The 22187-nt window shown below is 44.7% G+C and overlaps 1 protein-coding gene across 2 annotated transcripts in view; it reads left to right on the plus strand.

The window, feature by feature from the left end:
• Positions 1-22187, plus strand: part of LEPR (leptin receptor) — a 71258-nt gene that overhangs the window by 29030 nt on the left and 20041 nt on the right. For both annotated transcript variants that reach the window (XM_075002798.1, XM_075002799.1), the window contains exons 6-9: positions 4397-4542; positions 6178-6322; positions 18179-18472; positions 18668-18785. In XM_075002798.1, the coding sequence (XP_074858899.1) occupies positions 4397-4542; positions 6178-6322; positions 18179-18472; positions 18668-18785 (703 nt within the window). The remainder of the gene's footprint in view (positions 1-4396; positions 4543-6177; positions 6323-18178; positions 18473-18667; positions 18786-22187) is intronic.

The raw sequence follows: 22187 nt of genomic DNA on the forward strand, positions 1-22187 counted from the left end.
TCCTTTTATATCTTTGTCGTCCAAGGGCCCCCACTGCTTTTTTAGCGGGCTTCCTGCTTCTAATGTATTTAAAAAACATTTTACTATCATTTTTTGAATTTTTGGCTAGCTGTTCCTCAAAATCTTTTTTGGCTTTTCTTACTACGTTATGACACTTAATTTGGGAGTGTTTATGTTCCTTCCTATTTTCCTCACTAGGATTTGACTTCCACTTTGTAAAAGCTGCCCTTTTCTCTCTCACTGCCTTTTTAACATGGCTGTTAAGCCATGGTGGTTCTTTGTTAGGTCTCTTAGGCTACGTCTACACGTGCACCCAACTTCGAAATAGCTTATTTCGATGTTGCGACATCGAAATAGGCTGTTTCGATGAATAACGTCTACACGTCCTCCAGGGCTGGCAAAGTCGATGTTCAACTTCGACGTTGCTCAGCCCAACATCGAAATAGGCACAGCGAGGGAACGTCTACACGCCAAAGTAGCACACATCGAAATAAGGGAGCCAGGCACAGCTGCAGACAGGGTCACGGGGCGGACTCAACAGCAAGTCGCTCCCTTAAAGGGCCCCTCCCAGACACACTTTCATTAAACAGTGCAAGATACACAGAGCCAACAACTAGTTGCAGACCCTGTATATGCAGCACGGACCCCCAGCTGCAGCAGCAGCAGCCAGAAGCCCTGGGCTAAGGGCTGCTGCCCACGGTGACCACAGAGCCCCGCAAGGGCTGGAGAGAGAGTATCTCTCAACCCCCCAGCTGATGGCCGCCATGGAGGACCCCGCTATTTCGATGTTGCGGGACGCGGATCGTCTACACGTCCCTACTTCGATGTTGAACGTCGAAGTAGGGCGCTATTCCCATCCCCTCATGGGGTTAGCGACTTCGACGTCTCGCCGCCTAACGTCGATTTCAACTTCGAAATAGCGCCCGACGCGTGTAGACGTGACGGGCGCTATTTCGAAGTTAGTGCCGCTACTTCGAAGTAGCGTGCACGTGTAGACGCAGCTTTACTGTGTTTTTTTTATTTGGGGTATACATTTAAGTTGGGCCTCTAGTATGGTGTCTTTAAACAGTTTCCATGCAGCTTCCAGGGATTTTAATTTAGTTACTCTACCTTTTAGTTTCTGTGTAACTAGCTTCCTCATTTTAGTGTAATTCCCCTTTTTGAAATTAAATGCCAGAGTGTTTGACCGGTGCGGTGTTCTTCCCAACACAGGAATATTAAAAGTTATTATATTGTGGGCACTATTTCCAAGCGGTCCAGTAACAGTTACCTCTTGGACCAGATCCTGCGTTCCCGTCAGGACTAGATTGAGAATTGACTCTCCCCTTTTGGGTTCCTGTAGTAGCCGCTCCAAGAAGCGGTCATTTAAGGCATCAAGAAATTTAATCTCTGAATCCCGTCCTGAGGTGACATGTACCCAATCAATATGGGGATAATTGAAATCTCCTATTATTACTGTGTTTTTTATTGTGATAGCCTCTTTAATCTCCCTTAACATTTCAGCATCACTATCACTGTCCTGGTTAGGTGGTCAGTCATATATTCCTAATGCCATATTCACATTAGAGGAATGAATTGTTATCCATAATGATTCTACGGAACATTTTGATTCCTTTAGGATTTTTGTTTCATTTGATTCTATATTATCCTTCACATATAGTACCACTCCGCCACCCGCACGACCTGTTCTGTCTTTCCGATATAATTTATATCCCGGTATGATAGTGTCCCACTGATTTGTCCTCATTCCACCATGTTTCTGTGATGCCTATTATGTCAACTTCCTCCTTTGATATGAGGTACTCCAGTTCACCCATCTTATTAGACAGACTCCTAGCATTTGTGTAAATGTTAGTTAGTTAGTTAGTTCCTAGTGTAGATGTACCTGGAGAATTGTGTCCCTGGGATTCAGTTTGAAAGTTACATGTTACGGAGGGATACATCAGCTTGAAGTCCCTCAGACCAAGCCTGAAATTTAAAAAAAAAAACAAAACCTGCTCACATCTAACTAAACATCCCCTTTCTACTCACATATCTGTTATTCCAAGGTTCTTCTGAAGGTATAGATATTGCTGAACACTTACACCCTTGGTTCCATCTTTGTATCTCTCCTCTGGCCACACAAAGGATTGCAACAAGCAAATAACTGCTTTAATTCAAAAATCCCCCTCTCTCTTCCCATTGGCTCCCCTGAGTGCTTGCTAAAATATTTCCTCAAGGTTTTCAGGGACCCGCTATCTCTGCATTGAACCTTTTACTGTCAGGTTAGTTAACTGAATATTGGGATGGCTAAAAAAGGGTTAGTAGCCCTTCCATCCATCACACTCCCTGTGCAACCACATAGATTATAGTATGGTAAGTCACTCTTTTTAAAAGTGTGCTGCTGTTCTTCCATAAAAACATTATGGCATCAAAATTACAGATGAAAGTTTTTAAAAACAATTTACCACATCCTCAGTTCTTCCCTGTGGCCTGTCTCCACTGAAACCAGTCAAAGTGTAGACTGAATTAGAGCTGCCGCAGAGTGAGGGATTTGATCCAAATTATTTAGCTTACACTGACTTGAATATTGATAACAACTTTGGTCTAGATGTTGATAACCTCACTAAGGCTGAATAGTTCCTTACCCCTTGAATACTCTTGTTGCCTTCAGTGAGACCACTCTTAGTGTTAAGCAGATCAGAAAATGACCCTGTTGTATTTGTAGACACACCTCTGTAATCTGATGCACCAAGGTGGACTCTGGGCTATGTCTATACTGTAGCTTCTGTCGACAAAACTTAGGTTGACAGAAGTTTGTTGACAGAGCATGCATCCAGACTGCAGATCTCTCTATAAATCTCATTCCTGAGGCAGAAGAAATATCACAACAGACGGCTCTCCCCCCACAACATTTGGCCCCCTGTGGATGGGCTAAATGTTGGAAAAGCCTCTCCTGACACAACTGTCAGCAAAAGATATGCAAATCGTGCACTGAAGTTTGCATATCTTTTGCTGACAGTTCCCTGCAGTCTGGACACAGCCCTGTGTTTTACCAGAGCTCTGTTAAAGTCCAAGAGGCACCACATGGGCTCAGAGGGTCTGTGCATGCAAATAAAATTGCAGGATGCAATGCTGCCTTTACAATGGTCTTCTGAAGCATTGACTATAAATCTCAGAAGTTCCTCATTTCTAGGTTATAAATACAAGCTTTGCTGTTTATTCTGAGCTGAAAAATGTGATTTATCAGAGGTATTTATCCATAGTGAGAGTGTCAATATTTTGTTTACGAGCATACCAAAAAGTAAACCACAGTCGTCATTGCACAGCAATAAATAAATTTACTCCATATTAGGTAAAAGTAGAATCCAGGTTTCTTGATTTGTACCCATCATGATGATGATTCGTAGATAGTCATCCATTTTCCCTCTCAGGGGTGGTTGCTCTGTTAGAGCCATGCCAAATGTTCATTTTCCTTCACTTCATTACAGCTTTCCTAGGAGACCACCTTTCATAGCCAAAATCCTAGTAATCATAGTAGAATGGACGCAACTACTTTACAAGCCAGCTCCCATTCAGCAAAATGCGTCTGTGTTTTGTAGAACTGGGAGCTTGGATAACAAGAAGCTGATTTTGGTTTATGACAACTGCTGGACTGGGGTGGCCAAACTTACTGATACTCAGAGCCTCCTATGACAATCTTCAGAAACTGGAGAGCTGGGGCACGTTTTCTGGCTCTCATAGTTTCAGCCCTGAACTCCAATAGGCATGTCCCATAGCACTGAAGTCACAAGACCCTCCCCTTGCTGCCAGAGGTGAGAAGTGGAGAGAAGTATGTCAGGGAAAACCCCTTTTGCTAGGGTTGGCTGGTCCTGCCTGGTCACACGGTGCTTCTTGGTCCCCACCCTGCATGGCAGCAGCAGAGCAGGCAAACTTGAAACTGTGATCCTGGGTAGAGGCAGAAGCAAACATCTGGGAGCTGCAGGGAGCTTTTGCTGATGCCTCTCCCCACTGTGCTAAAGCCACAGCCTCTCCCGGCAGCTCCCAGCTGTTTGCTGCTGCCTCTCCACTGGAGGGGCCACTGAGGGGGGAGGTGTGACTCAATCTGTTGGCGGGGGCCAAACCTTTACATTGTGCCCCCCCATTCTCAGCAGGCATCAGTTATCTCTGCAACAACCTGGCCCAGTAGTTAACCATGTTTGCTAAAATATTGCATGCTGTGCAGTTTTTCAGAGTAATTTAGGCTTATATTATTTGCTGTATTAAATTAGAGAATAGCAACTTCTAAAAACATGAAGGGCAAGATTTTAAAAGAGAGCGGTAACCGATTGAACTGTGGTGAATCCAAACATCTCAGCCAGCAGTGATTGATAGTGACTCTAACAGATAAAATAGCTTTGTTTTAATATTTTTACAGTAAAGCCTGAACCTCCGTTGAACCTTCGAATAGAAATGACAGATAAAGGACAGTTAACTCTCTGTTGGTCTAACCCAGTACTAACACCATATCTGCTTCAGTATGAAGTGAAGTTTGTTGGAACTGCAACTCAAAATGCCTGGCAGGTCAGTGTACTTGTATTATTATTCTTTTGTTCTTTTATATATACTGAAGACTAAGTCCATTTTAATTTTGCATTTAAGGAGCATCTGCTGCAGCTCTTTGTCTCTGTCAGTGGCTGCGGCTTACCCAGAACTTAAGGGAAGACTCTTTCGCAGGGCAGCTACTAGAGCTCACTTTGCCAAACCTGCTTGGCTCAATAGCAGGCTTTGAATTCAGGTTGTACGACTCTGCTGACTGAGCAAAAGGGCTAAGTTGTTTAGCTGAAAGCAGCACAGACTCCTAAAAATTAAAAGGAATATATATTTGAGAGTTCTCTGTGAGTCTGTCATCTGTTTCCCCCCCACCCCCAAAGAACTCCTTCAAAACTATAAGAGTTAGGACCGCCAAATTCGGCATACAGCTGCTTCTTGTCATAGCTTAACGCAAGGTAAATGTTTGTTTGTTCCAGAAGAATAGGATGCGCCTAGAATGCGATTACACACATCACATCTCATAGAACTGGAAGGGACCTCGGTAGGTCATCAAGTCCAGTCCCCTGCCCTCTTGGCAGGACCAAGCACTGCCCCCCCCCCTTTTTTTTTAAATCTATTTGCCGCAGAGCTCTAAATGGCCCCCTCAAGGGCTGAGCTCACAACCCTAGGTTTAGCAGGCTAATGCTCAAACCTCTGAGCTATCCCTTGTTTCTCACAAAACCATATAGAAAAGAGACAGACAGACTTTCCTGACAGGTGAAAGAAGCTGGCTGGGGGCGCCCTCCTTCTCCCTCTGGGACTGTCCCACCCCGAGCCCCCCACCTTGCAGGTGCCCTTTCGCCCCCTCCCCAGTTTGTACAGTTACGTGGCTGGTTGTTCCCCCTTTATCTGGGAGTGAAGGGAAGTGCATGTTTGCTGTATTCCATAATCTGGCTGGGGAGCACAGGGGCCACACAAACTCAGATGTGCGTCATGGGGGTGGGGCATGCACCTCTCTCCCAGATGTGTCCACTGGAGCTGCAGTAGCCATGGAGAAGTGTTCCTCAACTGATGATGAGAGAGGGCTATGGTAGTCCTTGATCCCAGGAACAGCCTGCATTCTGAACCCCTCATCTCCAGCCCCACCCCACAGCGATGATTGAATGAAGGATATACACTTTCATTTTATTTTCCAAAAAACAAAAATTAATTGAGTTAAGGACCCAAGCAACACCAGGTAAATCTTCTAAATTATAACTTATATGGAGCCACCGTTAGAAAGGGACAAAAATCCACTCTCATCATGGTGTGGTTTTCAGCTGCAGACCCCGAGCCCTGTCCGCAGGTAAATCCTAGTCGCATTGATGTCAGTCAAAGCACTCAGGCCAGGTGGAACTAGGATTTCTGCTTGTGTGTGTTATACATAGTTCTATTAATGAATCACTTCTCCCACTGCCAAAATGCAGCTATCAGTAGAGATGAAAAGCAGCATCCATTTGACAATATACTGTAGCTGTTTTCAGTTGCTGTGCATAACTTTTAGGATCCTTGATTTAGGTGTGCTAAAAGTTGAATGCTTCTGAGCAATCCTCCTAACCCTCAAGCAGCTTCTTTCCTTTGATTTCTCTCATTTTTCTGAAGTGCTGCAAAATAATAATGTTAATGGCTTCTGATGTAACTCAACAGGTGGTTGAGAATGTAACAGAAACCTCCCTCATCATAGGAAATATGCTGATTGGGTCTTCATATTTAGTTCAAATACGGTGCAAGAGTCTTCATGGTCCAGGATTCTGGAGTGATTGGAGCACACCTTATAATTTAAATGCAGAAGGTATGTCCTCTACCATACGTGAGGTATGTCCTCATGTAAACAGCCATTATTAGGACTGAAATATATATTTCCGGTCTATTTGGTTGTGTATAAAAAATGTGTGCGTGGATTATGTAATGTGTATTACACTTGGGTGAAGTGTGTGCACGTGTGCGTGCGCGTGCATTGTACTACAAAGTCCTAGAGCAAATGGATGCACAGTAAATACTCCTACAGATAAGAGGTGCATAGTAAATGCCATAAATAACGCCCAAAATTTTGGCTACGCCTAAAGGGTGTGTCTACACGGGAGCCCACCATCGAAAGAGCAAAATTGAAATTCAGAAATCGATATACCATCTTTCAAAAGAACATGACCACACGGCAAAGGCAGATCGCAGTTCCAACCCACTCTTTCGAAGACCCCCGTCCCATTATTTCGAAAGAGAGTGTCCACACGTGTGCGAGCGCTCTTTCGAAAGAAGGGAGGCGGCGATGCCGTGGACGGGCTCACATGGCCTCCAAGTCCTTCTGGGGCCCGCAGCCAACCGCCACCTTAAAGGCCCCCCCTTCACCTCCCTAGCCCTGCACTAGCCGAGGCCTCCCGAGCTGTCAGGAGCAATGCAGGACCCCAGCACAGCAGCACCATGGCCGACGACACCCTGCTCCTCGCACTGTATGCAGACATCATGGGCACTGTTGCCCACGTTGTCTGCACGGTCGCCGCAGCCGCTCCCCTCCTCCCTGGGGGACAGAACAGCCCCCCTGAGGACGTGGAGCACGCCCCGCCTGCACCCTGGTGCCTGTGGAGCCACCCCAGCAGCACGGACTGGTGGGAGCGACTGGTTCTGGGGAAATGGGATGATGTCACCTGGCTCCGGAACTTTTGCATGAGCCGGGACACCTTCCTGGAGCTGTGTCACTGGCTGGCACCTGCACTGAGGCATCAGACACCACCATGTGGCCTGCGCTCCCCCTCAAGAAGCGAGTCGCCATTGTGGTGTGGAAACTGGCCACCCCCGACTCTTACCGCTCAGTGGGTCACCAGTTCGGGGTGGGCAAGGCCACTGTTGGAGCAGTGCTTGTGGAGGTAAGCCGGGCCCAGAGCACACTCCCACCATGGGAAGGGGGAAGGGGGCCCATGGACACAGGGACTCATTGGGGGTCATCAGCTGGGGAGGGCTGGAAGGGGGGGTTGCTGGCTGGGGGGCAGGAGAGGGTCGCCAGCTGGGAACACCCTGCCACACCCTCACGAGAGTGAACAGCCTCCCTCCCTGCAGGTTGTCTGTGCCCTGAACGCCATGCTTCTGCACTGGGTCATCTGTGTTGGGGATATGGACTGCATCATCAAGGGTTTCTCTTTGTTGGAGTTCCCGAACTGCTTTGGTGCCCTGGACGGGACGCAAATCCCCATCTGCGCCCCACCACACAGTGCCGGACGCTATATCAACTGGAAGGGCTACCACTTGGTGGTCCTCCAGGCCCTGGTCGACCACAAAGGCCAGTTCATGGACATCAATACGGGCTGGTCGGGGTGAACCCACGATGCCAGGGTCTTCCGCAATTCTGGCCTGTGCCGGTGTATGGAGGCCAGTACCTTCATCCCCCAGCGGGAAATGCCAGTTGGGGACACCACCATGCCGCTATGCATAGTTGCGGATGCGGCATACCCCCTACTGCCGTGGCTGATGCAGCCCTGGACTGGGCACCTTGATCCCAGCAGGGAGGCCTTCAACGCCCACCTCAACCAGGCCTGGCACGTGGTTGAGCGGGCCTTTGGGTGCCTCAAGGGGCAGTGGCGGTGCCTTCTTGCCCGCCTTGAGGTGGGGATATGCAATGTCCCACAAGTGGTGGGCGCCTGCTGCGTCCAAGGGTCTGCCTACATCCGGGGTGGGCAGCTGAGGCTACCATGGGGTTCGAGCAGCTGAGTGGTGTTGCCAGCCGCCAGGCGAACCGCGAGGGTGTCCGGATCCAGGAGGCCCTTCGTGCAAGTCTTGCCCCGGGGCTGCACTGAGCACCTCAATGCCCACACCTCCCCCTTCCCCCATACATCTACCCCCCACCACATGCACCGCCACGCCATGCGTCCCCGCCATGGGACCACAGGACACGGGTAGGGGTGCACAACATAAACCTTTATCAATAATAAACTGTAAAAAACTGGTGTAAAAGTTCAACTATGTACAATGTGGGGGTGGGTATAGGGCGGGGGCTAGAACTGGGTGAGGAGGCCTGAACTTGGAAGGGGGTGGGGCGGGGGCTAGAACTCGGTGAGGAAGCCTGAACTTGGAAGGGGGTGAGGAGGGGGCTAGAACTGGGAGGGTCACTTGGCAAGAGGGTTGTGGGCTGAGAGCCACGCCGGCCCTGATTTCCCCTTCCCTCCCGGGAGCGGGTGCCACAGTGGCGCTGGGACAGGGTGGGGAGCACCGGAAGGTACGGGCATGGTGGGATGGCAGGGGGCTTGGGGGGCATCTGTGTGAGGTGGGGTGGAGGACTTTGGTGGGGGGGTGGGCAGGGGACCCTGAGTGGGACCTTTCTGTGGGGGGGCCCTGCAGGGGGCTCAGGGGATTGGGCAGCTGGGGGGAGGGTGCAGAGGGCCAGGAGCTGGGCCACATTGCCCACATGCTTCTGTAAAGTCCCATGAATGGCATCCAGGTGGGACATGAGCCTGTCCCAGGCCTCCCTCTGCCACACCAGGTCGGACTCCTCCCGCTGGAGCCGGCACTCCATCAGTTCCGCCTGGTGGAGGTTGGCGGCGTCATCCACCAGGCGATGCTGTGACCTCTGGCTGCGCACCCGGCGTAACAATGCTACTGAGGGTGCCCGGCCTCTGTCCGATGCCTCTGGGAGCTCTTGGGGACCACCGGCACTGATGGTCTGCGTGGGCCCTCACTTGCTGCACCTGAAAGGGGTGACAGATAGCATGTCAGTCTCCAAGAAGGACCTTGTCCTCATTCCCCCTGGGACTCTGTCCCAGGTGGTGTCTGCCCCCTGGCCCGGGCTGGCTGGTCCTGGCTCCTGCAGCTCCTCCAGCTTGGGCTGGTCTGCCGAGCTGTCCAGGACCACTTTTGGTGGGGAGCTGTCCCGGGGCCCCAGGAAGCTGTGGAGGTCCCTATGGTAAGGGCAGGTGGAGGGGCCTCCTCCTGAGCGCCCAGCCTCGTCCCAGACCTGGACATAGCCCTGCCGGAGCTCTTTAACTTTGTTCTGGACTTTCTCTGAGGTCCGCTCCGGGTGGCCTTGGCTGGTCAGCCCCTGGGCAAGGTAGGCGAAGGCAGCGACGTTCCTACACTTTACCCCCATCTCCCGGAGGACCTCTTCCCTCCAGAGGCCCAGGAGGTCTCTCAGTTCACGGTCCGTCCAGGAGGGGGCCCTTTTCTTTTTTTGGGGGACAGACCCCCTCGGAGACCAGTGGGGGCTCTGAGGGGGGATTCTGGGGCTCGGGGGACTGCCGGGCGCTGGCCATGTGTCTGTCGTTGTGGTTGGGTGCAGCTGAGAGGATGTGCTGCCTGGAGCTCGTGCTTTCGCAGCTTGCCCGCTCTTAGCTTCCTGCCATGGGGTTTCTGGGTCTGTGTGGCTTTAAGAGCGGCCAGACGTGCAGGTCACAGAGCTCCGCTTGGTGGGGCAGGGCGTCTCCGCTCTCGGACTGGGCACTGTCATGGAGGACTCCTCTGTTGAAAGAGCGGGCCGTGGCACGTCTACACGTGCCTTTTTTCGATGGGTGACGCTTTTCCCATGCGGGATCAGGATCCAGCTTTCAATGTCTGGGCTGCGTTCCTTCGATTTCACATTGAAAGAGTGCATGGTACATGCAGACGCTCACTTCACTCTTTCGAAAGAGGGCCAGTATTTCGAAATACTGTGCACATGTAGGCACACCCAAAGAGTCTATTGCCATTATGACAACCCAAAACAGGGTAGGTAGAAGAACTTCCCATTCTCTGGTGAGGAGCCTTTATGAAGTTTGAATAGTGGAATTTAAACTAACTTTTAGCAGATGGTATAAGAAATAAATCTGGATCAGAGTTAGTACCAACTTACATCTAAAACTCTTAAGTTTATTACACCCATCAATTAGGTGAGTAACTTCAGTTATGAAAGTGCAGATTCCTGACATGTTGCATGGCAATAGCTTCTTTGAGAGCCAATGAAATGGGTTGGATCAAAGGTGTTCCACTGAAATAATATAGCAACCTTTCTGAGGGGGAGTACCAATATTTGACCCTTTGACTTCTGTGTACGGTCTGAGCGCCAGTGTTACTTTCTTAAGTCACTGGTAGTCCTACTTACAACAGCTTCATTAATAAATAAGTAAAGATGCAGTGCTTTACTGCTCAAGTGGTGGTCTTTTGTTAATCCACAGGCGGCACGGCTTTCAGCAAGATCCCGGCTGCCTGGGGGAGGAGGGGCAGGGCTGAGCTCCCTCTTCTCGTGCTGATGAAAATCAGATCACATGCCATTCTTGGCTCCTATGCCGGGGGTTGCCAGCCCCTGTGATACAGCTTACTGTCTCTTGTTGCCATCTGCACTGAGAGAGAATTTATTTGGCAAGTCATTATCCATTCATTTTGGCTGTTTCTATACAGGCCACTTCCTTTGGAAGTGGCATGCTAATACACGAAGTGAAAGATGCTAATGAGGCATGGATGCAAATTCCCCATGCCTCATTAGCATAATGTCATGTGATTTGGAGTCCGGAAGACTGTTCTTCCAGACTCCAAAATGCTGCGTAGAAGTGTGGCCCTTGGGGGCCGGGGGTGCCTTCCAGAAGAAACTCCTCCTTCCGGAGGCCCCTTTTGCTCCATGTATTAGCATGCCACTTCAGAAGGAAGTAGCCTGTGTAGAAATGGCCTTTTGAGTGCTCATTTATATTGCCAAGCCCAAGTATTCAAAAATCGGGACCCAAAATCATGAGATTAGCTTTCAAAAAATAAATCTCAAGATTATGTGACAGCAATAGGTGTTTTGTTTTTTTTTTATTTGCCTTCTGTTTTTTGAGCCTTTTGGATTGCCTTATGGTCACATTTTGAAGCTTTCTGTATGACCAAGACCACCAGAAACCTTACTTACTCTTTGAAAATGTAGGCTGGAATTTTCACATATCGACTTGACTCCAGGAGCTGGGGATGTAAGGAGAATGGTAATTATCGTAAGACTTTTGACAAAATCATGAGAGTTAGCAACACTGTCTTGCAAATTGACCTGCGTGGTCAGTCTGGTGATGCTGACAATTTTCTTGCACTGTTCCTCCTTTATTTTAAAAGGAGTATTTCAGTCTGTTTTGCTAAAGTTATTCTCTGAGTAATTTTATACATGGGGTATGTGTGAGAGAGAGAGAGAGAGTGTCAAATCCAGACAGCCAAAGGGAAGACTGAAGGGACTGAAAATAAGCATTTGAATTGAGTGGTTGTAGACAGTGTTGTTGTGTATACACAGTTTGTCGAGCAAGATCTTTTATGAAATCTTGTCATGACCTAAACTTGATCATAATTTACATTTGTATACAGGGTAGAGTTCTGGATGCATGTATGCAGATCTGTGTAGCAAATTGTAATTGTAACTATAGTAACTACAGCATCACCTCCCAGCAGTAGGCTGAGGCAATCAGGCAGTGTCAGGCCAGGTATTTTCAGGAAAATGGCTTCCTCGTTCAAGCATCTAGCATTGTCTAGACAGGAAGAGGCAATGGAAATACTTGAAACTGAAAAGACAACCCAACTCTGGGTAGATCCCGCTCTGTATAACCAGGAATTTCCATAATATGAGAACAAAGAGGGGGAGGAAACCACTACAGAAGCTCTTGAAAGGGAAGGCATTTGGAGGGCAGGCTATCCAGAAATGGGGGTGGGGGTTAAAGTCTAAGCAGGGTGCTGTCTTGATCACTGGATCCTCTTTAGGACAGAGGGCATGCCGGCTGTTGGCCAAATGCGTTAGGAAATGGAGTTGAGCTAACATAGAAGGTTAAAGGCAGAGGTTGTGTCATTGTTTTCTGTGTAACTTGCATGTGTTTATTTTCCTCACTCTTTTATCTTTGAATCTGTTGTTTTTCTATTAATTAAACTTTTTGTTTATTTTTACGTGAAGTAGGTGTCTGTTGTGTAACAGTGTGAAGTGAATGGACCAAAGTGAACTGATAGTAGGGGACAGTTTTATGCTTTCAGGATGGTGAACCCGGGGGGGAAGTCTTTGTGTCTGCTGATTAAGAATTCAGGGAGATGGATCTGCGAGGACTCAGACCAAAAGGGGCTCTTGTATGCTGGTGAAAGCCAGTGTGAGACCTAATCTTTGTCAGCAGGCTACTGGTGTCAGAGTGCAGAGTCATAGCAGTACAGCACTAAGCTACACAGCAGAGGGTGACAACATCTCCCTGGTGTGGGTGATCCCAAGAACGCTAGAGGGACATTGTCACCTACAGAAACTGCACCCCAATGTCAGTGAACAGAGGTTTACATTCCAAACATTTGCAATAATAGATTGCAGTGGACTCAAAGGCAAGGGGTAGCAAATTACAAGCTCATAGTTTTGTTATTTTCTTCTGTTTATTTTAAGTTAAAGGAGATAGAACAAAGCAAGGGAGAAATAAATGAGCCTGGTAGAATCCTTGGACACAATGGATATGAAGCCTCTTGGGAGGAGAGTAGGTTAGAAATACGGTCTACTCTCCCCCTCCAAGGGGAAATCAGCAGAGGAGCTACAAATCGCGCTTATGAAGAATTTTGAGCAGAAGGTTATGGGAACCTAGCCCTGCGTTTCCCCAGGGGAGGGCTGTTGAGGTGTAGCTGACCAAATTACATGTCTGCAGAGCAGGAGGTGTGTGATACCCATGCTCAGAATGCGAGAGAAGCCTGCCATCAAAGAAGCAGAGGAGCCAGGTCTACCAGAGGTAAATGAAGGTGATCCAGGCAGCCTGGACCGAAGACAGTGGAGTGGGCCCATTGGTGGGCTTTACACATGGACGTACACAAGTCAGACTGTTCTAACTTGGATGCCAAATATCTAACCTGTTTTTTTTTTCCCGGAAGGAGTTGGCATCTTCTGATTACCAGGTCTGTTGTTTAGGTGCTTAAATAATGAATTAAAATTTTTGGCCCATATGAATATATGCTTTCCCTGTAATGCGTGTGTAAATAAAGAGACTGTATGCATGTATTACATATAAAATATGTATAGCTAATGGAAAACACTGAGATGCAGTAGATAATCTCTCTCTCTCTCTCTCATTCTCTTTAATATTCTATTGAAGGATATTAATTGTATTAAGCACATTTCACTGGCCAGAAATCATGGTGTGATAAGCATGATGTCAACCTCAGGGAGAGTAATTTCTTCACTGCAGGGAGCTCAAATTTGCCTAGTCTCCCAGTGGCTAATGTTAACATTAACCAATAGAAGAACAGTAAAACCAGCAGGATGGTTAGTAGCAACAAAGAGGCTGCTTTGCATTCATGCAAGCACATTAATACTGAGACTACAAAATGCTGAAATCAGGCAGTTATATTTTGATAGAGCGGATTAGTATTATGTTCTGATCATTATTTAGTCAGAAAGACAATGCTGGCGACAAGGAGAGAGTGCTTTGCATCACTGATATTTTGGCAGCATCATGATCGTAGAGCAGTTTTTAAACTAAGAGGGTGGGGAAAGCCGATTGGGGCGGGGGAGCACGTGGATCGGACGGAGACTTCTCTTACACGAGGCTCCATAGATAGGGACTCCCTAGAAGTTAGTCAGACAGGGAATGTGGGAAATAATATATGGGCAAGATCAGATGTGAAACAATCGCATATAAAAAAATCCAAAGCGTCTGTGAAAGGCGGACATATAAATAGTAGTAGTTTTTTTAAAGTGCTTTTACACAAAAGCTCGGAGTCTGTCTAATAAGATGGGTGAACTGGAGTACCTCATATCAAAGGAGGAAGTTGACATAATAGGCATCACAGAAACATGGTGGAATGAGGACAATCAGTGGGACACTATCATACCGGGATATAAATTATATCGGAAAGACAGAACAGGTCGTGCGGGTGGCGGAGTGGTACTATATGTGAAGGATAATATAGAATCAAATGAAACAAAAATCCTAAAGGAATCAAAATGTTCCATAGAATCATTATGGATAACAATTCATTCTCTAATATGAATATGGCATTAGGAATATATTACTGACCACCTAACCAGGACAGTGATAGTGATGCTGAAATGTTAAGGGAGATTAAAGAGGCTATCACAATAAAAAACACAGTAATAATAGGAGATTTCAATTATCCCCATATTGATTGGGTACATGTCACCTCAGGACGGGATTCAGAGATTAAATTTCTTGATGCTTTAAATGACTGCTTCTTGGAGCAGCTAGTACAGGAACCCACAAGGGGAGAGTCAATTCTCGATCTAGTCCTGACTGGAACGCAGGATCTAGTCCAAGAGGTAACTGTTACTGGACCGCTTGGAAATAGTGACCACAATATAATAACTTTTAATATTCCTGTGTTGGGAAGAACACCGCACCGGTCAAACAATCTGGCATTTAATTTCAAAAAGGGGAATTACACTAAAATGAGGAAGCTAGTTAAACAGAAACTAAAAGGTAGAGTAACTAAATTAAAATCCCTGGAAGCTGCATGGAAACTATTTAAAGACACCATACTAGAGGCCCAACTTAAATGTATACCCCAAATAAAAAAAACACAGTAAGAGACCTAACAAAGAACCACCATGGCTTAACAGCCATGTTAAAAAGGCAGTGAGAGAGAAAAGGGCAGCTTTTACAAAGTGGAAGTCAAATCCTAGTGAGGAAAATAGAAAGGAACATAAACACTCCCAAATTAAGTGTCATAACGTAGTAAGAAAAGCCAAAAAAGATTTTGAGGAACAGCTAGCCAAAAATTCAAAAAATGATAGTAAAATATTTTTTAAATACATTAGAAGCAGGAAGCCCACTAAAAAAGCAGTGGGGCCCTTGGACGATAAAGATATAAAAGGAGCGATGAAGGAAGACAGTGCCATTGCGGAGCGATTAAATGATTTCTTTGCTTCAGTCTTCACGGCTGAGGATGTTACAGAGGTTCCTAAATCTGAGCCAGCCTTTTTAGGTGACAAATCTGAGGAACTCTCCCAGATTGAAGTGACATTAGAGGAGGTTTTGGAGTTAATTGATAAGCTGAATAGTAACAAGTCTCCAGGACCAGACGGTATTCACCCAAAGGTTCTGAAAGAACTCAAATGTGAAATTGCGGAGTTATTAACAGTGGTTTGTAACCTGTCCTTTAAATCCACTTCGGTACCCAATGACTGGAAGACGGCCAATATAACGCCAATATTTAAAAAAGGCTCCAGAGGAGACCCTGGCAATTATAGACCGGTAAGTCTAACATCAGTACCAGGCAAATTAGTAGAAACAATAGTAAAGAATAAAATTGCAAGGCACGTAGAAGAGCATGAATTGTTGGGCAAAAGTCAGCATGGTTTCTGCAGAGGGAAGTCGTGTCTAACTAATCTATTAGAATTCTTTGAAAGGGTTAATAAACATGCGGACAAGGGGCACCCAGTGGACATAATATACCTAGATTTCCAGAAAGCCTTTGACACGGTCCCACACCAAAGGCTTTTATGTAAATTAGGCGGTCATGGGATAGGAAAGATCCTTTCATGGATCGGGAATTGGTTAAAAGACAGAAGACAAAGGGTTGGAATAAATGGTAAATTTTCACAATGGAGGGGGGTAACTAGTGGTGTTCCCCAGGGGTCAGTCCTGGGACCGATCCTGTTCAACTTGTTCATCAATGATCTAGAAAATGAGGTAAGCAGTGAGGTGGCAAAGTTTGCAGATGACACCAAGTTGTTCAGGACAGTCAAAACCAAAAGGGATTGTGAAGAACTGCAAAAAGATCTCAGCAAACTGAGTGATTGGGCAGCAAAATGGCAAATGAAATTTAATGTGGGTAAGTGTAAGGTAATGCACATTGGAAAAAATAATCCAAATTACACGTACAACATGATGGGGTCAAATTTAGCTACGACAGATCAGGAAAGGGATCTTGGAGTTATAGTGGCTAGTTCTCTGAAGACATCCACGCAGTGTGCAGCGGCAGTTAATAAAGCAAATAGGATGTTAGGAATTATTAAAAAAGGGATAGATAATAAGACAAAAGATATCATACTTCCCCTAATAAAACTATGGTATGCCCACATCTTGAATACTGTGTGCAGATGTGGTCTCCTCACCTCAAAAAAGATATATTGGCATTAGAAAAGGTTCAGAAAAGGGCGACTAAGATGATTAGGGGTTTGGAACAGGTCCCATATGGGGAGAGGCTAGAGCGACTGGGACTTTTCAGTCTGGAAAAGAGGCAATTGAGGGGCGATATGATAGAGGTATATAAAATCATGAATGGTGTGGAGAAAGTGAACATAGAAAAATTATTTACCTTTTCCCATAATACAAGAACTAGGGGACACCAAATGAAATTGATGGGTAGTAGGTTCAAAACTAATAAAAGGAAATTTTTCTTCACACAGCGCACAGTCAACCTGTGGAACTCCTTGCCGGAGGAGGCTGTGAAGGCCAGGACTCTATTAGGGTTTAAAAAACAGCTCGATAAATTTTTGCAGGTTAGGTCCATAAATGGCTATTAGCCAGGGGTAAAGTATGGTGCCCTAGCCTTCAGTACAAGGGCAGGAGATGGATGTCAGGAGATAAATCACTTCATCATTGTCTTCTGTTCTCCTTCTCTGGGGCACCTGGCATTGGCCACTGTCAGTAGACGGGATACTGGGCTGGATGGACCTTTGGTCTGACCCAGTATGGCCATTCTTATGTTCTAATATCTATTGGCTGGAATGAAAACCCTTATGAAATCCATTTATAAGTGGAATTATTCGTTAGGATACTGAGGAAAATTGTTCAGCTGATGTATGTTTTCAACCTATTATATGCTGACAGAGAGAGAACTGCGTTTCGTCTGTATTCTATCAAAACAAAAAAGCAGTCATGTAGCACTTTAAAGAGTAACAAAATTTATCAGGTGATGAGCTTTCATGGGACAGAAGAAGTGGGTCTGTCCCATGAAAGCTCATCACCTAATAAATTATTTTGTTACTCTTCAAAGTGCTACTTGACTGCTTCTTTGTTTTTCTATTAGATGCTCTTTACCTAAGTTCCTATAACTCACTTGACGGATTTTTCAAAATAAACATTATGATCTTAATTGTCTCACAACAAATGCATTTATTTTTGACTAAGAGTGCATGCACCTTTGTGATGTGTGATTGTACAATACCTTTTGTATGTGTTTGCATGACAAGTGCTGTACAGATTGGCCTGTTCTGTATTGGAAATGCCTGTCACAACACTGAATTTATTATTCTTTTTCAAACCTTTGAGAGAGTGCTTATTGACAGAGGCTTTTCATGTTCAAAATAGCACTGAAGTATAATCTCTAATTGCAGCTTGCTGTTTCCCAGCATTTCCTTTTCACTTGCAAAACAGTTGCCCATTCATGTATACAACTGCGCATTGGGTGTACACAAAGTTAAGTCCCCCTCCTGAAAATGTACTCCACATGTAAGATAATATATGACCATGCATTTATTCCATTTTATTTATTCCTTCATGAGTAAAGGTTTGGAAGGTGAATGTCTATGTAGGTAAAAATGTTCAAGTAGATATAAATAATGATACCATAAGAAGTCTTGGGGTCTTTTCTGCTCCTGTACCTGTATTCGTGCAACACTCATTAAATTCCATGAGTTGGACTCGTGTGTTTAAGAGCAAGATTTTGATGGCAATACACATTTTGATTGTCCTGTAATTTTGTAAATCTGTCTATTTTGTAATGCTTCAAATTGCTTAAATTCTTTTTTTTTCTTTCCCTGTAATAGATGTCATGTACTTCCCTCCTAAGATACTGACAAGTGTTGGTTCTAATATTTCCTTTCATTGCATTTACAATGACAAAAACAAGATGATTTTGTCCAAGAAGATTGTCTGGTGGCTGAATTTAGCAGAGGAAATCCCAGAGAGTCAGTATACACTTGTGAATGATCATGTTAGCAAAGTTACTCTTTTCAACTTGAATGCAACAAAACCTAGGGGAAACTTCTTCTATAATGCATTGTACTGTTGTAATCAAAACAGGGAATGTCATCATCGATATGCTGAATTATATGTAGTAGGTAAGAGTCTGGATGACTTTACTTTTTTTTTTTTTTTTTAAATAAACTTCACCATACTTTGATATTTTCAAGTTGGAACAATTCAGTTTATGATTCCTAGAAGCTTTTTGCAGGCAACAGTAATTTATCATGCACAGTTTTTGTCTCCTTAACAGTTTTTGATTTGTATTAATATTTTCAATATGTTTTAAATAGATATCAATATCAATATCACATGTGAAACTGATGGGTACTTAACTAAAATGACTTGTAGATGGTTCGCCAATACAAAAACATTGCTTGTGGGGAGTTCCTTACAGTTAAAATACTACAGGTGTGTATAGTTTTAATGTATTATTTGTTTGGAAACTGTTACTTTGGAAATATTAATGCAGTAATAGATGTTCAATAGAAGTGAATATAAAATCCACCAAGCCATTGCGGGTCAAACTTTCACTGGTCTCCTAGCTGGCTTGCAGAATGGAACCCACAGGTTTCAGCAAATCTCACATGTGCATAAATTAGGTAATAAAGACACCTTGTGGACACAATTTTGGAGGTCAGCTTTGAAAATGTGGATAAAATATGTATAAAACAAAAGCAGGAAATGTGAAAGAACTATGCTGCAAGAATTTGATTTGATTGCACTGGCAGCAGGGCTGATTCCTGGCAGAGCAAACTAGTATACCTTTTAAGCCTCCTGTTCTTTTTCAAATTCTGTTCCAGTTTTGCAATACAAATCTCCACCTTACTTCGCCACAATGGGTTTTGATTTATATAGATTTTCACAGTGGGAAAATTTGCTTGAATCGTAATTTGTATGTCTGAGACTAATTGTTCATGTGTATAAATAACACCCAATTTCCACACATACATGGGGATTAGATACGATGGTAGAATTTGGCTTACTCCAAAAGAAAAAGATTGTCATTTTATGCTTTTAACAGCTTTGGTGTACAGAGCAGTCTTCAGATGGCTACTAATGTTCATGGTCTAATTTTCAGAAGGTTAGGTTTCTCTTGAGTATTACGCTAAACTGGAAGGAACATGGAAGCTTAGAATCAAATTCTAATGTAGGTATGTCAGTGAAGACACTAGAATGCAATCTTCATAGATGTTCTTGAGTGTAAGAAATTTGGTCTCTTGCTTAGAGAGGGTTGGTCAATAGAACTCAAATCCTCGCAGCAGAACTGTGCATCTAATAATTTTAAACACAAAACATTCCTAGACCTGTATAGCATTTGAATAAACTGGAAAAACAAAGTCTCCCTGACCAGAAATTGTTGGATTTATTCCCTTCTGGACTAGACTGGGTGTGTGAGAATTATTTTGGTAAAGAAGCTTAAATCCGCACTTAAGGCCCAATCCTGCAAACATTTAAGCCCTGATTCAGGAAAGCTTAAATGCTTTTTTGAATAGGGATGAATTTAAGTGAAGATCTTTCCTGAACTGGGATCTCACTGTGTGAAGTGTGAGTGGTTCCACTGACTCAACAGCATTCGTAGGAGTGAATCATAAATACTAAGTGACTGTGACTGTAATGACTTTGATGGATATAATAATAAACAGAGCCTTTAGGATTTCATATCAAAATCTTTTCTGGGACTATATTTTGACCAGTTGCCTCCTGGGATAAATATTGCCTTGAATACCTGCTAGAGCCACTTATGACGCTCTGCCCCTTTCATAGAATCATAGGTTGGGAGAGACCTCAGGAGGTCATCAAGTGCAACCCCCTGCTCAGAGCAGGACCAATCCCAACTAGATCATCCCAGTCAGGGATGTGAGGTGAGGCTGTAGTTCTCTGGATTCTCTTTCTTCACTTTTATAAAGATGGGCACTACATTTGCCTTTTTTCAATCATCCGGGACCTCCCCCAGATTGCCGGGAGTTTTCAAATATAATAGCCAGTGACTCTGCAATCACATCAGCTGACACGCTTACCACCCTTGAATGCATTAGACCTGACCCCATGGATTTGTGCGTGTCCAGCTTTTCTAAATAGTTCGTAGCCTGTTCTTTCCCCACTGAGGGCTGCCCACCTCCTCCACATACTGTGCTGCCCAGTGCAGCAGTCTGGGAGCTGAACTTGTCTGTGAAGACAGAGGCAAAAAAAAAAAAAAGGGGGGGGGGGAGGGAGGGGAGGAAATTGAGTATTGCAGCTTTTTCCACGTCGTCTGTCAGTAGGTTACTTTCTCCATTCAGTAACAGCGCCAAGCCTCCCTTGACCACCACCTTATTGCTAACGTGCCTGTAGAAACCTTAATTGTTAACTTTCACATCCCTTGCTAGCTGCAATTCCAGTTGTGCTTTGGCCTGTCTAATTGCATCCCTGCATGTTCAAGCAATATATTTATCCTCTTCCCTCATCATCTATCCAAGTTTCCACTTCTTGTAAACTTCTGTGTGTTTAAGCTCACCAAAGATTACCATATTTGTGGGTTTTTTTTGAACTGCACATTGGGATGGTGTGTTCTGCACCTTCTGTAGGGCTTCTTTAAAATACAGCCAGCTTTCCTGGACTCCTTGCTCTCTCATATTAGCTTTGCAGGGGATCTGGCCCATCCCTGAGGGACTTGAAATATGCTTTTCTGAAATCCATGTTTCATGTTCTGTTGCTGTCCTGCCTAGGCCGCCACCCACATTTACTTCCCCTACCAATTCCTTCCTGCTTGTGAACAGCAGGTCGAGTTGGTTGGGTCCTTCAGCATGTGCACCAGGAAGCTGTCCTCAGCATTCTCCAAAAACTTCCTGGATTGTTTGTGTACTGCTGACCTTTCCTTCTCTCATCATTTATGTTAGTCTCAAACATCTCTGCAGAGAAATGGTGTTTCCTAATATCCATAATCTCATTACAGTATGATGCGTTGTCAGGCATTGGCATTGACACGGTATAAAAAGTGCGTGCCATCTTTCTTGTTTGTTTGTTGTTATGTTGATTCTGTTGGGGTATTATTAAAATTTTAATGAGAAGAAAACATTTTCTATGATAACAATTAAACTAGAAAATAAGTTAAAAATATCTGATTAAGGGCATTATTTCCAGGATCTTAAAAAAAATATATATTTTCAATATTTGCCCAAAATATTGTGAACAAGGACACACAATCTAACTAGCCAGCAATCAGTTAGAAACCTGTGTGAAATTGAACTCTGTTTTCATTGCCTGAGCTAAACAAAATGCCAAATATAAGCAGCAATCATAATTATTTAAGAATAAACTTTGATTTGACAAATTCCTTCTGTTTTAATAATCTGTAGTGGTGCTATTAGAAATACTACGAAGATAATTTAGTGGATAAAAATGGTTAAGTTGTGGCAGTCAGTGTCCTTTTGGTGGGGTATACCAGGCTGTCCTCAAAACTGAAGTCTAAAGCATAGAGTTAAACATGCTATATTTGCATCATTGCTGTTTGTTGCCAGAAGCATGAATCTTTTGTGCCAGTTTTTGTTTTCCTCACAAACACTGATGCAATTAAAATGTTGAAAACAAAATTCCATTGCATACTATAGTGCGGTGCAGTGTTTTGCCTTTTCACTGTTTTGATTGGGTTGTTATTCTACCTTTCTCTACAAATCAGCACTGCCAATAAAAACAGCACAGACCATCCAGTAAAAATCCAGAATGATAAGATACCTCTTTAGAGCAGAATGTAGTGATTGAATATGCATTAGTTTCATTGACATTAATGGGAGAAATAGAACCATGTACCTCTTAGGGTCCAATTAACTAACC

Source organism: Carettochelys insculpta, chromosome 9, assembly GCF_033958435.1.
Source record: "Carettochelys insculpta isolate YL-2023 chromosome 9, ASM3395843v1, whole genome shotgun sequence".
Taxonomy (NCBI): domain Eukaryota; kingdom Metazoa; phylum Chordata; order Testudines; family Carettochelyidae; genus Carettochelys; species Carettochelys insculpta.